This window comes from Jaculus jaculus, chromosome 2 (assembly GCF_020740685.1).
Source record: "Jaculus jaculus isolate mJacJac1 chromosome 2, mJacJac1.mat.Y.cur, whole genome shotgun sequence".
Classification (NCBI taxonomy): domain Eukaryota; kingdom Metazoa; phylum Chordata; class Mammalia; order Rodentia; family Dipodidae; genus Jaculus; species Jaculus jaculus.
In genome coordinates, this window is record NC_059103.1 from 205,546,538 (window position 1) to 205,562,200 (window position 15,663).

Consider the following 15,663-nt stretch of genomic DNA (forward strand, 5'->3'; position numbering starts at 1 on the left):
CTTCCCACTCTCTCTCGACTGCTTATAAAAACTCAGTCCCCTGACAAATAAATGAGCTGTTCTCTGAATCTGTTTCTCGGGTGTTTCTTCCCACTGCACTCACATCTGCTCAAGACCTTGCTCCACAGTTGCCTGGATGCCTTCAGGGAGCCGGTGCACAATGGCCTCCTGGAGAACCAGGGACCCCCAGCTGTTGATGTCAGAGTAAGTGGTCTGGGCACTAGCTTGCATGCAGCAGGTATCTTATACATCTCCACAATGCTGACATCTCCTCCTCTATCCACGGGCTCTCTCAGCACCACACTTGCCGATTGTTGTGCAAAGCTGACTCAGTCCTTCAGTGAAGCCAGTTTACTTAAAGGGTCTAGACTAGTTTGTCACAGTTAGAACATTCTGGCTGGGCGTGGTGGCGCATGCCTTTGATCCCAGTACTGAGGAGGCAGAGGTAGGAGGATTACCACAGGTTCGAGCCCACCCTGAGACTACATAGTGAATTCCAGGTCATCCCAGACTAGAGTGAGACCCTGCCTCAAAAAACCAAAAAAAAGAATCTTCCTCTTCCTCACTCCATCACCCTCATATCTGCTTGGGACTGTAGGAAATATTCTAGCACCTTCCCCCTGTGTTCAAACCACTTGAGACCACATCCTCCCCTCTCAACTCACGAGTCCTTGCTGCAACTCCCTGATGGGTGAAGAAGTAGTCACCAGCTGAATATGAATAGCTGGACATCAATCTAACTGAATCAAAGTGATGCTGCCACAGCCACACAGTGAGTGTTCAGAATCCCTATGAGACTAATAGCTGTTATATTCACAGCACAGGCTCATGGACCATCTTCACCACTGGAGGATGGATAGTGCCTCCTGGGACAAAGGCCATTGTCTCAGCTATCCTTGATGTCCACTGTGGTGGATTGAGTCAGGTGTCCCCCATAAACTTAGGTGTTTTGAATGCTTGGTTCCCAGCTGATGGAGATTTGGGAACAAACGCCTACTAGAGGCGGTGTATTGTTGGGAGTGGGCTTATGGGTGTTATAGCCAGCTTCCCCTTGCCGGTGTTTGACACATTCTCCTGATGCTGTTGTTTACCTTATGTTGGCCAAGGGGTGATGTCCACCCTCTGCTCATGCCATTTTCCCTGCCATCGTGGAGCTTCCCCTCGAGTCTGTAAGCCAAAATAAGCCTCTTTCTTCCCCACAAACTTCTCTTGGTTGAGTGAAGTCTACCAGCAATGTGAACCAGACTGCAACAGTAAAGTGGTACCGAGGAGTGGAAGTGCTGCTGGACGCCCGACTGTGTGGCTTTGGTCTTTTGGAGTTGATTTTCAACAGGAATATGGAAGGATTAGAAACCTTGGCCTAAGAGATGCCTTGCAGTACTGTAAAGACAGCTTCATGGACTGTTTTGGTCAGAGTTGAAAGACCTGAATGCAGTAAGAACTATGGACTATGAGGTTTGGCTTATGAGGGTGAGAAAGAGCTTTGCCTGGACTGGGCTAGCAGTTTGTGTGGGAAGCTTGCTCTTATGTCTGTGTCCTGAGAAGTTGTGCAGGGTTGCATGACATAGAAATGGGCTGGTGTGAGCAGAGGGATATGGCACAGAAAAAAATAAAATATTTGGGCCTAAATTGCTGCCAATTCACCTGCAAATTGTTTGAGTGATTACAACCATTGAGATTGGCCAACTCACCTGCACTGGGGCAACAGAAAGAATGTCGTCTCTTTTGAAGGGGTTCAAGGAGTGTCCTGCTCTTCAAAGTCTGCTTTATCGCCCCACCACCACCCTGGATTAACAAATTGGCACCCTACCTGGTATTGTGGAGTATAAGAATTATAGAAAAGAGAGGGTCATTGGGTTTGGAATGCGGTCTTGTGTTTTGGAAACAGCCATGGGCAGTGTGAAGCAGGTTTGCTGGATGCCTGCATGGAGATACAATGGAGCCATGAGGATGAACCATGGCTTGCAGTGGAGACCCAGTGGAGATGCTGGGACCATGAGATGGCTGCTAAGGAAAGCTGCCAGCCCTGATGAAGTTTTCCAGGACTGTGAGTTGCCTAACTGGAGGGGTGGAATTGGAATGCCAGAGACTTGTTGCTGGTTAGAATTATTGGACTTAGAGACTTGTCACTGGCTAGAGTTGGACTTGGAACTAGAGTTTGATGTTTTCCTTGTTTAAATCTTATATTGCTTCAGTATTTCTTAACTATACCCAATACCATCTCTTGCAGTATGAATGTTTATATTGTGCCATCCTAGGTTTTTGAGTTTATTTTTTGGTATTACAGCTCAGTTAAAAAGTATTTGGCACACTCTCCTGTTGCTGCTGCCCACCTTATGTGGCCCAGGGGGTGATGTCCATCCTCTGCTCATACCACCGTTTTTCCCTACCATCATGGAGCTTCCCCTCGAGTCTGTAAGCCAAAATAAGCCTCTTTCTTCCCCACAAACTTCTCTTGGTTGGGTGATTTCTACCAGCAATGTGAAACTGACTGCAACAGCCACCAACAAAGCAGGTGCCACCAAAGACTGTGACATCTTCACACAGTGGGGATCACCCACGATGTCCCATCTATATTGACTGTGTTAAAGCAACAAGTGTCCACCTTGGGCCCCACAGCCCCATATCATTTTAATCGAAACACTTTCGCCGCTTCCAAATGCTTTCATCATTGAATTCAGTCCTCCATCACTGATTCTGTACCACTCACAGCTATGCACCGTGAAGAGTTAAGGGATGTGGCCATACAGTGTACCCCAAACAGTAGACACATCTGAGACACTGGCATGGGACAGGGTATGCATTCCTATTTCAAGAAGGTCCCACCAGAATATTGTGGGCAGCAAGATGCTGCCTCTTTCCAGACACTGTCTGTAGGGGAGAGAGTGGGCTAGACTTTCTCTAAGAAGCCGTCAGAGACACAGCACATGTTCCTCCCACGGGTTCAAAGCCCACAGACCTAAGTCAGGCAAAACAAGCAGACAGCCCCGAGGACAGAGCAAGGTGGGAGTCTCTGTCCCTTTCTTTGGTCACTGAGGTCAATTTGGGTGAAAAACATGACTAGCTGCCTGAAGGTGCCCAGGTCTGTCCTGAAACTGTTCTCTCTCCTGGGTGGTGACATATAATTACCACTTTAGAGAAAACAGCCTGGGCTTCAAATAATATCCTCGACCTGAAATGGAGAGAATGTGAGGGCTGCTCCAGCCACTCTTCCCCCCAGTGCATTGGGACTGTGGTGCTGCTTTAAACAAAGTAGCAAAACAAACCAAAAGTGAGCCAATTTCTGCCCTTGATTTAGTTTGGCAACAAGCAGGTTCCCAAGTCCCTTGGACTCTTCCTCCAAATATAAACTTCCGGGAGACAGGAGGGAAGAACGGAACAATAAGCATTTCAGAACTACAGCTGCATTTATTTTAAATGCAGTGAAAGACTAGATTATGGTTTTAAAGAACGCTTTTAGTACGGGTTACCTTATTTACTTTGGTTTTAATTTTTAAACAACACCTAAGTGTAGTTATACTTTAAAGTGGAGGTGGGATAATTAGGTACTGGGGCAGAAATCCTAGCGTCTCTGGCCATGGATAAGACACCTCAGCACTTCAGACTTGGATGCCCCCCACGACCTTCTGCCTGGTCAGGTTAGAGGCCCAGCGCGGGGCAGGGGTGGAGACAAACACTAATGCTCATCCCTGCTGAGGCTGAAGGATGCCATGGGCCAGCTGAGGCAATGGTCCTGACCAAGATAGTCTCCTTGTGACAGCGGCTGCTCACAGCACAAGGCTGTGTCACCTGCCTAGAGCCATAGCCATTGGAGAGTGACAGCCCCATTCACTTCATTCCAACTCCCACCTCAGGCCAGGCCCTGTGAGCTGTTTTCTGTCCTCTGGGATTAGGAAACATCTATACAAGAATGAGAGAAGTTGATGATGGTCTCTTCACTTTATTTTTCTTTCGAGGTAGGGCCTCACTCTAGCTTAGGATGACCTGGTATTCACTATGGAGTCTCAGGGTGACCTCAAACTCATGGCGATCCTCCTACCTCTGCCTCCCGAGTGCTGGGATTAAAGAAGTGTGCCACCACGCCTGGCTTTTGGTCTCGTCACTTTTAAAGCATTTGCCATACCCTGTATTGCTAGAAATTAACAACAAAAGATGCACCAGGAATCCCATCAGCTCCTGGAAACTGAACAACACACTTTTAAACAATAAATGGGTAATGAATGAAATAAAAAATAAAATTGAGAAATTTCTAGAAATGAATGACAATGAGGACACATTGTACCAAAACTTATGGGACACAATGAAGGTGGTCCTCAGGGGAAAATTCATAGCACTAAATGCCTTCATAACAAAGACAGAGAGATCCCAAATGAATAACCTAACCATCCACCTAAAGGCACTGGAAAAGCAAGAAGAATCCAACTCAAAAAGCTCCAGATGAAAAGAAATAATTAAGACAGAGCGGAAACTAACAAACCAATTAAGAAAAGTGATGAGACAAAGAGCTGGTTCTTTGAAGAAATAAACAAGATAGATAAACCCCTGGCCAATTTGATCAAGCAAAAAAAAAAAAAAAAAAAAAAGACATGCTTCAAATGAACAAAATTAGAAATGAAAAAGGAGAGGTCACAACAGACATAAGTGAAATTGGGAGAATTGTCAGGACTTATTTCAAAAACCTCCACTCCACAAATCTGGATGAATTCCTGGTCTCTTCACTTTTAAATCGTTTGCCATACCCTGCTGTGAGGGCTTCACAAGGACTACCCAATGCCACCCTCCTAACACCAACTATTACATGTGTAACTAAACCAAAGTGCAGCATGGGAAAGGGCTCTGTGGAACCCGCAGCAGTGTGCGTGTGTTTGTGATCGCAGGCTTCACATTGCCCAGTGCTCATGAATGTGGCATCCCAGCCTTGCCCCACCTACTGGTGCTTCCCTATCACTGCTTCTGAACATGGTCCCCTGAGCATGGGAACAGGAAAGGAAGCTCTTTGAGGTCAGAGGTAGTGGGAAAAAAAAAAAAAAAAAAAGATCTGGAGGTGGTGGGAGAGAGTGGGAAGAAAAGTTGCAGGAGTCAGGGAGCCAAGCTCAGCTCTGCTGGGATCCCAAGGCAGGCAGTATTAAGGCCTGGCACAAGGATGTACATATCTAGCTGGCTGGGTCCTCACCAGATCCTGCACAGATGGCTGGGTTCTGTCTGGACCCTTCACATGGCTGGCTATGTCTGCCCTAAAACTGACTCCTTGGTTCATGCATATTGGGACAAGGATGGGAACAGATGGTGGGGTAGTTTGAATGGATGTCCACCAATAGACTCAGGAGTTTCATTCAAGCTTGTAACTTGGTGTCACAGTGGACGGATCATAGGGTACAACCCCAAGGTGTGGGGGCAGATTTGGAATCCCAGTTTAAAGATAGGCAAAGTGCTTGAGCTCTGCCTGGAGTCTGGATTGTGCTTGCTCGCTTATGGCATTGCTCTTGGTTTCTCTCTCTGCTTGGACCTGTGAAAATGGCCAATTTCTTCTGCCATTATGGGACTTCCCCTGGATCTGTAATTTTCAAATAAATTCCTTTCTCCATAACTTCCTGGCTGGAAGGTTCATCTCAGTGAGATGTGGCTGTTTACTACAGGTGGCCCATGAGAACATCATGCTGAAAACCCGGTGCCGCTCTGGTGATGCCACTGTATCTGCAGAGGGCAGACAGTGTAAGCCTACTGCAAAGGGGGTCGGGGAGAAGGCTGGTCCCACGCATGGAGTTAGCTCTGGGAAGCCAGTCTGCTTTCCCAAGATGTGCCCTGCTGGAAATCAGCTCCCAAACAGCACCAACAAAGCCCCAGTCAAAGCCACCCAACGTCACCTACTTACCCTTCTTAACATACACAGCCAAAGAACCTCGGTCACTGCTCCCCACTTTCACCTGGCACCCAAGATTTCTGAAGCTGGTGGTCTCTGAGCTCCCCAGAGGATCTTGGTCCTGGAGGTGGGAAGAGGCTGTATTATCATCTGGGATCAACATAGCATGCATTCATTTACCAACTGATCATGGCCAACAATGGGACTGCAGAGGCAAGTGTGAAAACTTCTGCTCTTTAGTCCTTCTGGTCTACTGAAGCAGACATTCTTTTTTTAAAAAAAAATTGATGTTTTATTTTTATTTATTTAAGGGGGGGGAGGCAGATAGAGGGAGACCGACAGAGCATGGGCATGCCAGGACCTCCAGCCACTGCAAACAAACACCAGACACATGTGCCACCTTGTGCATCTGGCTTATGTGGGCTCTGGGGAATTGAACCTGGGTCCTTGACATTGCAGGCAAGCACCTTAACCACTAACCCATCTCTCCAGCCTGGAAACAGATAGGAGAGTCCAGCCTTAGTGTTAGATATACAATGAAATGACGTGCAGCTAGAAAGGAGGTCATAAACAAGGAGGGAGTGGTTAAATCTATCAAAAAGCAAGACCTAGAAAAGCATTTCAGAAACAGCTAGTTCATGTAGGGTTCTGATGTATGAGTAAGAGTTGGCCACAGACTGGCTGCTGCCACTGAAAAGATGAAGAAAGGCAAAGTTCACAAGGAAGTCTAGGCAGGAAAGGGGCATCGTAGTATCAGCATAAGCAAAGAATCATGCTTATGAATGCATAGATGTTCTCCAGGATGGACCAGAAGAGCCGAAAGAATGAAGTGGAGATTTTTTTTTGCGGGGGGAAGGGGGGCTGAGATACGGTCTCACGGTCTCACTCTATCCCAGGCTGACCTGTAATTCACTATGTAGTCTCAGGGTGGCCTCAAACTCAAGGCGATCCTCCTACCTCTGCCTCCGGAGTGCTGGGATTAAAGGAGTGCACCACCACCCGGCTTTGAAATGGAGATTTGTGTGACCAGGAATCTGGCACATTAGGACCCAAGACTTACTTTTGGCTAGATGCCTTTCTATGCTAATACAATGCCACCACACAAAACATCTGACCTTCTAGTAGCTGTCCCTTACAGAAATGGCATCTCACGTGGTTCTGAATTATAGTTGTTTTTGATTTTCAAAGCAGAATCACACTTTACTTCTGCAATGGAAGGAGACTTGGGGGCCAAATGGTATTTAGGGCTCTGTTCAGTGACCCGCGGAACCCAAGCTGCCAGTTGAGTTTGGCACTGGGGAGGAGAAAGCGGGTGCTCCATGCCAAGGCTCTTTTCTGATTGGTCAGATAGAACACAGCTGTCTGTGTCACCTCTTCCTCAGACTCTGGCCTGCTATAGCATCGATTTCCAATCTCAAGGCTTTGAAGATGTGCTCGTCTGGTCAGCCTCCATGGGGACATGAAACTGTGTCTGACATAGTAGAAAAGAGGTTTGATCCTCCCCTGACTGCTGTACCTCACCTGAGCAGAAGTCATGCAGGCAAAGTTGTCACTTGTCCAACCATAAAAGTCACACGAGACCTCGGACCCCACCATGGACACCACGAGAAAGCTGCAGGCCTCATCCTCTGCGCAGTCTGGAAGAACCACAGGCAGTCAGCACTGGGCTCTCGGGGGGGTTGGGGAGGCTGAGGATGGGACAGATGGGTACCCTGCTGGCCCTGCCACACACCCACACACATATTTACACTGTTGACACACATTCACACTGAACTTAAATACATGGACTATAACACTGTTTTCACAGGCAATTATACTATGCACAAACACGAAGACACTCCCACTGTACCCAAACACGCACACTCACACTGTTCCCAAAGTACACACATGCTCACAATATGCCTAAACTTACTCTCCTACATACAAAGTAATGCACAGGCAGCCCCAAACACACACACACACACACACACACACACACACACACACGACATATCCAGATCCACTTGCCAGACTCTCCCCACGTGAGCAGTGGTGTCTTTCTAGCCACCAAAGCCGTGTTCCAATCAGAACCCAAGGGAAACAGCAGACGTTAGCCAACTGCTCCCAGCCCTAAAGCTGGCCTGTCCACTCAACTGAATGAACGTGGGCTTTACTGCAAGTATATATGCCCACCTCAGGCTCTAAGGCAAGGCAGTTTCAGCAACAAGAGTTCCAGGACAGCGTCAGAACAGTGAGCACTGTCCACTCTGGATGATCCCAGGCTAACCTATACCCCAGCACAGCATCTCCCTAAACCCCCTCAGGCCACACCTCCTTCCTCTAGTGCTTTCTTCCTGCTTTCACTTCTCCCCTCCAAGAGCACTTACCTCACAGCTGACTGCCATAATTGCTTCCTTCCCTCTCCTCTTAAATTGCCCTGTGACCTGTCAAATCTTCCATACTAATTACGGGTTCAATTGTGCCTCCCCTACCCATTCTTATGTCCTAATCCTCACCATCTCAGAATGCAACAATATTTGGAGGTAGAGTCTGCAAAGCATTAATTTTACAAGATGAGGTCATTAGGGCAGGCCCTAATCCACTATGGCCAATGTCCTTATAAAGAAAGTTGACCAAGCTGGGAGTGGTGGCACATTCCTTTAATCCCAGCACTCGGGGGCAGTGGTAAGAGGATCGCTGTAAGTTCGAGGCCACTCTGAGACTACACAGTGAATTCCAGGTCAGCTTGAGATAGAGTGAGACCCTACCTCGAAAAACAAAACAACAAACAGAAAAAAATTGAAAGGACTACGATGTATAGAGGGGAAACCACACAGAGTAACAATGACCAGTGACAAGCCAAGAACTGGCTGACTCTGTGTTCAATCCCTTGCCAATAGAATGTCAGCCTCCAGAGACTTAAAAAAAAAAAAAAAGAGTAAGTTTCCTTACTTAAGAAATGCTGTCTGGGAGGCTGGAGAGATGGCTTAGCGGTTAAGGCACTTGCCTGCAAGGCCAAAGGACCCAGGTTCGACTCCCCAGGACCCATGTAAGCCAGTCGCACACGGAGGTGCATACATCTGAAGTTTATTTGCAGCGACTGGAGGTCCTGGAGTGCCCATTCTCTCTCTCTCTCTCTCTACCTGCCCAATTCTGTCTCTCTCTCTTTCTCTCTCTCTCAAATAATAAATAAAACTAATTTGAAAAAATGCTCTCTGCAGGCCAAAAAGACTCTCACACTGCCCAGTGTCAGGGCCTCCATCAATCTGCAAGCCACACCTTTACCTCCAGTTCTGCACTCTCCTTTCACTGCAGCATGCCACTGAGTGAGGTCTTCCTGCCATGACTGTCTTCCTCCAACTGTTGCTTGTTTTCTGTCTCCTGACACAAGCTGAAGGACTTGTCCTCTCTGTCTCCCTGGCCTTCTGCCTTTCTTCCTAGTTCAAGCTGTGTCACAGAGTGGGACTGCACATGTGGCACTGAACAATATTCCAGAATGAGTAACAGCTAGAGGAAGCCCCTAGTCTGCTTTCCTGGTGCTAGGTCCTCATGTCTACCGGGACCCTGTCCTTCCAGACCCTATAAACACTGTATGGTCTACGGATCATTTTGTTCAGCCCCTACCTCCTGCCTTCTCTGTGCTTGTGTGACAATGATAGCATAGCTCACCCCGGCCACAGCAATGGTCCAAAGCACCCCCGAAAGAGGCAATGGCCCAGACTGCAGGCTTCCATGTCCATTCACATGGGTGTGAATTTCAGCTCTGTCATTTGACAATCCTGTGTCACTGAACAAGTCACTTCTCCCAGTACCTTACCTTTCTCATCTGTAACTTGGGATAGCAATGGCCACTGGCAGGATGGTTGTGGAAGTGCAAGATAAGCCTTATAAAGATCCTTGCCCAGAATAAAAGCTGCTCTTCCTACCTCTCAATGGATAGATGCATGCTCTGGCCTGGAAATACAACTCCACAATGAACTAAGTGGATTCATTTATGTCCCCTAAGTTTGGGGCAACTCATTTAATAGATACAGGATAAAAATCTCTAGTGGAGTTATGAATTGAACATCTGTTTCAGAAATCAATTGCCCAACCATATTTTCGATGAATTTAATGTTCTTAGCATAGTTGAATGGGTTGCTTTGGTTTGTCTTGTGACTCCCACATGCCAGGCCCCCCACCCCACTCACCTGACAAGCACTGTGCCAGGGGAGACTTTGAACCAGGGGCTGTGGACCTCTTCACTACAGGAGCATCAGTGCTAACGAGAACCTTCCATTCTGGAACCTTCTCAAATTTCCGCATCACTGAAAATAAAGCAGATTTATGAGATCTGACCCAAAAGCGCATTCAGGACATTTACACAAACATGTATGACTATTAAGTCAAGCCAAAAAGTCATGTTTGAAGTCAATAAGTCATCTTTCCCATCCTCATCTTGGCCACACACATGTCCCACACAGGGCAGTTCCTTTTGAAGGGAACTGCAGCACGCTGTGTTCTACTACCAACAGCCGTGCTCACCATGTCCTCTTTGCCTTGCCTCACCGTCAGAAAGTCAGTGGAAGACTCACAATTATGGTAGGCCTTTCCACTCATTTCTTCTCATGGCTGTTGATATTTTTCTACCTGAACTTTTATTTCCTGGTCTTTGTCTCTGACTGCTAACTATATCACATAATGATTCCATTTAGACATTCTTCCATAAAACAACCTGGCTTCTTTCTGAAATGAGGTAAGCTATTTTTACAAAGACAAATCAGACATGGGCAGATGGGTTTGTATAATTTTGGAGATCTGTCCCATGGCTCTGGCGTTTTTCAGACTGTATTGTTTAAGTAATAGGTTGGCATCTGTTTCTCTAGCTACCATTAACACACTAGAGGTCCATTTGGTAGAAAACATACAGCCACCTGCTCATGGAACTAGGCAAGTCAGGAGAAAGAAAGATGAATTTCCATGGCAATGTGATTTTGAGCTCGTTCCACACAATGCATGAAAGCATGAGGGTGACCATAAGGGAATGAGACCCAGATTCGAAGTCACAAGTGCCCAATTATGCCAAGAGTGTATGTCTCCATCAGAGAGAAAGATTGATTTTAAGTCCCAGAGCATATGAATGTTGGTTTTTTGCAGATATCATTGTAAATAAGTGTGTAAACACTTGTAATTATACATATCCATCACTTTATTAAAGAGCCTTATTTCTACACTGGGTTTTATCAAGTCAACACGTTCATGTGTACTTAGTGAGGATGCAGATAAATCTAAAGAGGAGAGGTATTAGAGGATTTTTTTCTTGACTTTTATAATAGCATAAAACCTATAAAAAATAAAAGAAACTCTAGATCATTAATATAGAAAGTGATACAAGATTTTTGGGTTCAGGGAGGGCTTATGAACTCCAACTTCTGGGCTCTTGTCTAATTTTTACATATTATCTTACTTTATTTATTTATCTGCAGGCAGAGAGAGATAGAAGGGAGCCAGAAACAGAGAATGGGCATGGCAAAGCCTCCAGCCACTACAAATGAACTCCAGACACATGGGCCACTTTGTGTATCTGGCTTTATGTGGGTACTGGGGAATCAAACCTGGGTCCTTTGGCTTTGTAGGTAAGGACCTTAACCACTAAGCTACTTCTCCATCCTAGCTCTTGTATATTTTAACAAAGAATTGAGAAAACAGACTCAGAGAGGTAAATTATCAATTGAATTTCTTTAGGGGGAAATTATGGATCATGAGATTTATTTAGGGAAAATTGGTGCCTACAGAAGAGTTGGAATAGTTACACACACAAGTGGAAGACAGGACCTCTAAGGCCCATTCCCAAAGATTCAGAGGAAACACACATATGTGGGAAGGGGAATGTGAGAATTCAAGCTACATGCTTGGAAGGAAAGCATAAGAACCAAAATGATCTTTTTCACATAAAAGATCAGAGAGGATTATGAAATAGTAAAGGACCCAAGAGATCAGAGATCATGCATGTGACAGAGCCAGGAAACACCAAGGCCAGATGCCAAAAGAAAAGGTAGCCAAAACAGTCAAGAGAGTTATTACACACACGACAGACCCGGAGTTTAGAGGAGAAATCATACACAGAAACAAGAGCTCTCACCTCCCCCAGCCAGGCTAGGAGAGGAGAGAAATTTGCACATTGGTGTTCAGGCGAAAAATCATCAGTTGTCAGCCTACCAAAATGGAAGAGAGGGAGTCTTTCCTTTTCCCTGCTCCCAACCAGGCTGGGAAGAGAGGAAGAGCAGGGACCAAAAAAAAAAAAAAAACAGTGCAGGGAGATCACCACCAAGAGGTGGTCATGTGTGCAACAAGCCCTTTAAAGGTAATTAAGATGGTCTTTTATTGCCAGATTTAGGTATGTAAAGGAGAGAACTGACTGGTTCATGGATTGGGAGGGGAAGAAGGAGGCTGACCCAGAGGCTAGCCTACCTAAGTATGACAGATTGGGAAAGCCCTAGGGGAACAGGTGTTTGTAACCATCGTGGATGAGACTGGATCAGCCATGAGATCTAGTTCTACAGGTTCTCCCTTTAGATTTCTGTTTCTAAGTAAACTGTATTTGTTTTGTTTTTTTAAAAGTTATCTTATGCCTGCTTCTCCTTCAAAATGATATGCATTAAGCTTTCAAGAATTTGATGTTGAGGGCTGGAGAGATGACTAAACGGTTAAAGTGCTTGTCTGCAAAGCCAAAGGATCCCGGTTCAATTCTCCAGGACCCACATAAGCCAGATGCACAAGGAAGCTCATGAGTCTGGAGTTCATTTGCAGTGACTGGAGACCCTGGTGCTCCCATTCTCTCCCTCTTTTTATCTCTCTGCCTCTTTCTCTCAAATAAATAAATAAATAACTAAATAAATTATAATTTTAAAACTGACTTTGAAAACTATTATGTGAAACTGTCTAAAGGACTCAGGAGACACAGGAAGAGGAAGAGCTGAAACAGGCAGGCTAGGGAACCACAGGGGCAGTTTTCTCAGGGTACAGTATAGTATGAAAGCATAACATAGATACGGCTATGATTCCTCCATGGTGAATCATGGCTATGTATGTGCTGATTGCTTTTCAGAGCAAGGAGAATGATCTGATCACCTCTGAACCACTGAGAATGAATGAACTGTGGAAAAGAACCACGGGGACACTTCTTATGGACTCTACAAACAACTTCACTGAACGTCATTTCTGTGAGATGCTTTTCCTGCTAAGTTCTTGTCTTGTCACTTGCCCTGAAGTTCATCTTACAACCAAGAAATTAGCTTACTTAAAATAATGTAGATTTCCTCTACCTTAGTAAACCTGCTCCCTGAAAAACAGAGACCACCAATATTGACAAGGAGGGATAAGAGATGCTGACTGAACTTAAGCTCTGCTCTCTGTCCTACTTCCTCAGTTAGTTGTACTCCTGACCCAGAACAATGTGTGCGTGTGTGAGACGTATTAACTATTGCTAAAAACAACCAAACTTAAAAGCAACAAATTACCCACAGATAATGTAGCAGTAGGCAGGCTTGGAATGATAGCATAAGTGAACTGTGTGTGTGTGTGTGTGTGTGTGTGTGTGTGTGTAGTATGTTCTGACTCAGCAAAGATCACTAGTTCTGCCACTAAATCCTATCATTTTACCAAATAATTATATAAATTTATAGTCAAAGTTGCTTGTTTCTTGCTCACAGAAGCTGATTCTTCACTCATGAGTGGCCTGTTCTCACATAATGCTTTTGGGGTTTTTGTTTGTTTGTCGTTGTTGTTGTTGTTTGCTATTTAATAAAAGCACCAGCGAGTGCCCGTCAGCAGAAGCAGCAGCAGCCACAGGAGCAGCAGAAGCAGTGGCCTCACTCTCAGTTTAAACGATCCCAAGAGTCAGTTTTCCTTCGTTTGGGCTGTGCTCTAAAAATGCAGCTGGCCTACTTTCGGGTAAGCGAATCTGAGAGTCAGTGTCTAGAATTCCAGGACAGTGCTCCAATCAGGCCCTTTAAGAAAGGAAGCCTTGGAAAGTGAATTTTATGAAAATCCATCTCTTATGCATGCTGAATTATTCAGGGTAAGGTCCTATGATGCTGACAACTTGCCTAGGCTTAATATCTAGAATATACAAAGAAATTATCTTAAGCAAGAAAAAAGTCGACACATTCAAAAAAAGGGGGCAGGGAGAGGCTGGGGAAGATGGCTTAGCAGCTAAGGCGCTCACGTGCAAAGCCAAAGGACTCCAGCTTGATTCCCCAGGGCCTACATAAGCCAGATGCACAAGGAAGCACATATACCTGGAGTTCATTTGCAGTGGCTGGAGGCCCTGGTGTGACCATTATCTCTCTCTCTCTCTCTTAAATAAATAAATAAAATATATGGTAATGCACACCCAGGACTCAGGAAACAGAGGTAGGAGGATCACTGTGAGTTCAAGGCCACCCTGAGACTCCATAGTGAATTCCAGGTCAGCCTGAACTATGGTGAAACCCTACCTCAAAAATCCAAAAATAAATAAATAAATAAATAATAATAACAATAATAATAATAATGGGGCCAGGAACTGAACGGAGAGTCCTCAAAGGAAGAAATACAAATCTAAAAAGATATTCAACATCTTGAGCATCAGAAAAATATAAATGAAAACTGCTTTGGAGATTCCATTTCATTCCAATCAGAATGGCTATCATCAAAAATTTAAATAACATGCTGGTTAGATGGAACTTGCCTACAAAGCCTAAGGACCTATGTTCAACTCTCTAGATCCCAAGTAAGCCAGATGCGCAAAGTGAGGCAAGCACAAGGTTGCACATGCTCACTAGGTGGCACAAGTGTCTGGAGTTCGATTTCAGTGGCTAAGGCCCTAATGTGCCAATTCTCTCTCTTCCTCTCTCTAAAATAAAATTTAAAGACTTCAAATAACAACAAGTGCTAGTGAGAGTGTGGGGTAAGATGAACCCTATCCACTATTGGTGAAAGTGTAAACATGTACAGCCACTGTATAAGTCAGTAAGGAGGTTCCTCAGGAAATCTAAAACAAGATCTACCATTTGATCCAGCTATACCACTTTGGGAGTATATGCCAGAAAGACTCTGCCCTTTACTACAGAGATACTTGCTCAGCCATGTTTGTTGCTGTTCTTTTCACAAAAGCTGGAAAATGGAATCAGCTCAGACGCCCATCAGCTAATGGATGGATAATGAAGATGTGCTACATACACACAATGGAATTCTACTCACCAGCAAAGAAAATTGAAATCATGAAGTTTTTAGAAAAAACATGGACAGACTTGGAAAAATGGTACTGTGAGGCTATCTAGGCTCTGAAAGACAAATGCCACATGTTCTCCTTCATGTGTGGATGCTATTATTTGGAGATTCTATCTCATTCCACTCAGAATGGCTATCATCAAAAATGTAAATAACATGTTGGAGAGATGGAACTTGCCTACAAAGCCTACGGACCTATGTTCAACTCTCTAGATCCCAAGTAAGCCAGATATGCAAAGGTGAGGCAAGCACAAGGTTGCACATGCTTACTAGGTGGCACAAGCTGGTTTGTGAGTTGTGGAGGCATTGGTCATACTGGTAAAGAAGGTAGAGAGAAGCTGGAGATAGAAGAAGCAGGCAGGGATCCGGGAAGGGACAGTAGACAGGCAGTGCGAGGACAGACTGCAGGGTGGAGGGTCTGTGGAGGACAGGGGAAAGCAGGAAGGGGGTGGGCGAGAAACACAAGACTAATGACAGCATGAATCCGTGCCACAGAAACCTACCTTTTGTTAGCTAATTAAAAGTTATAGCCACCTCAAAAAGAAAGAGGTAGAGGAAAAGCAAGGGATAGT

General features: G+C 45.3%; 1 protein-coding gene across 1 annotated transcript in view; it reads right to left on the reverse strand.

Moving 5' to 3' along the window:
• The window catches only part of Tg (thyroglobulin), a 226,295-nt gene that overhangs the window by 155,653 nt on the left and 54,979 nt on the right, over nt 1-15,663 (reverse strand). Inside the window, exons 23-25 of the mRNA XM_004656332.2 lie at nt 10,030-10,146; nt 7,382-7,497; nt 5,873-5,981 (exon numbers count right to left, since the gene is read on the reverse strand). Of these exons, the coding sequence (XP_004656389.2) occupies nt 5,873-5,981; nt 7,382-7,497; nt 10,030-10,146 (342 nt within the window). The remainder of the gene's footprint in view (nt 1-5,872; nt 5,982-7,381; nt 7,498-10,029; nt 10,147-15,663) is intronic.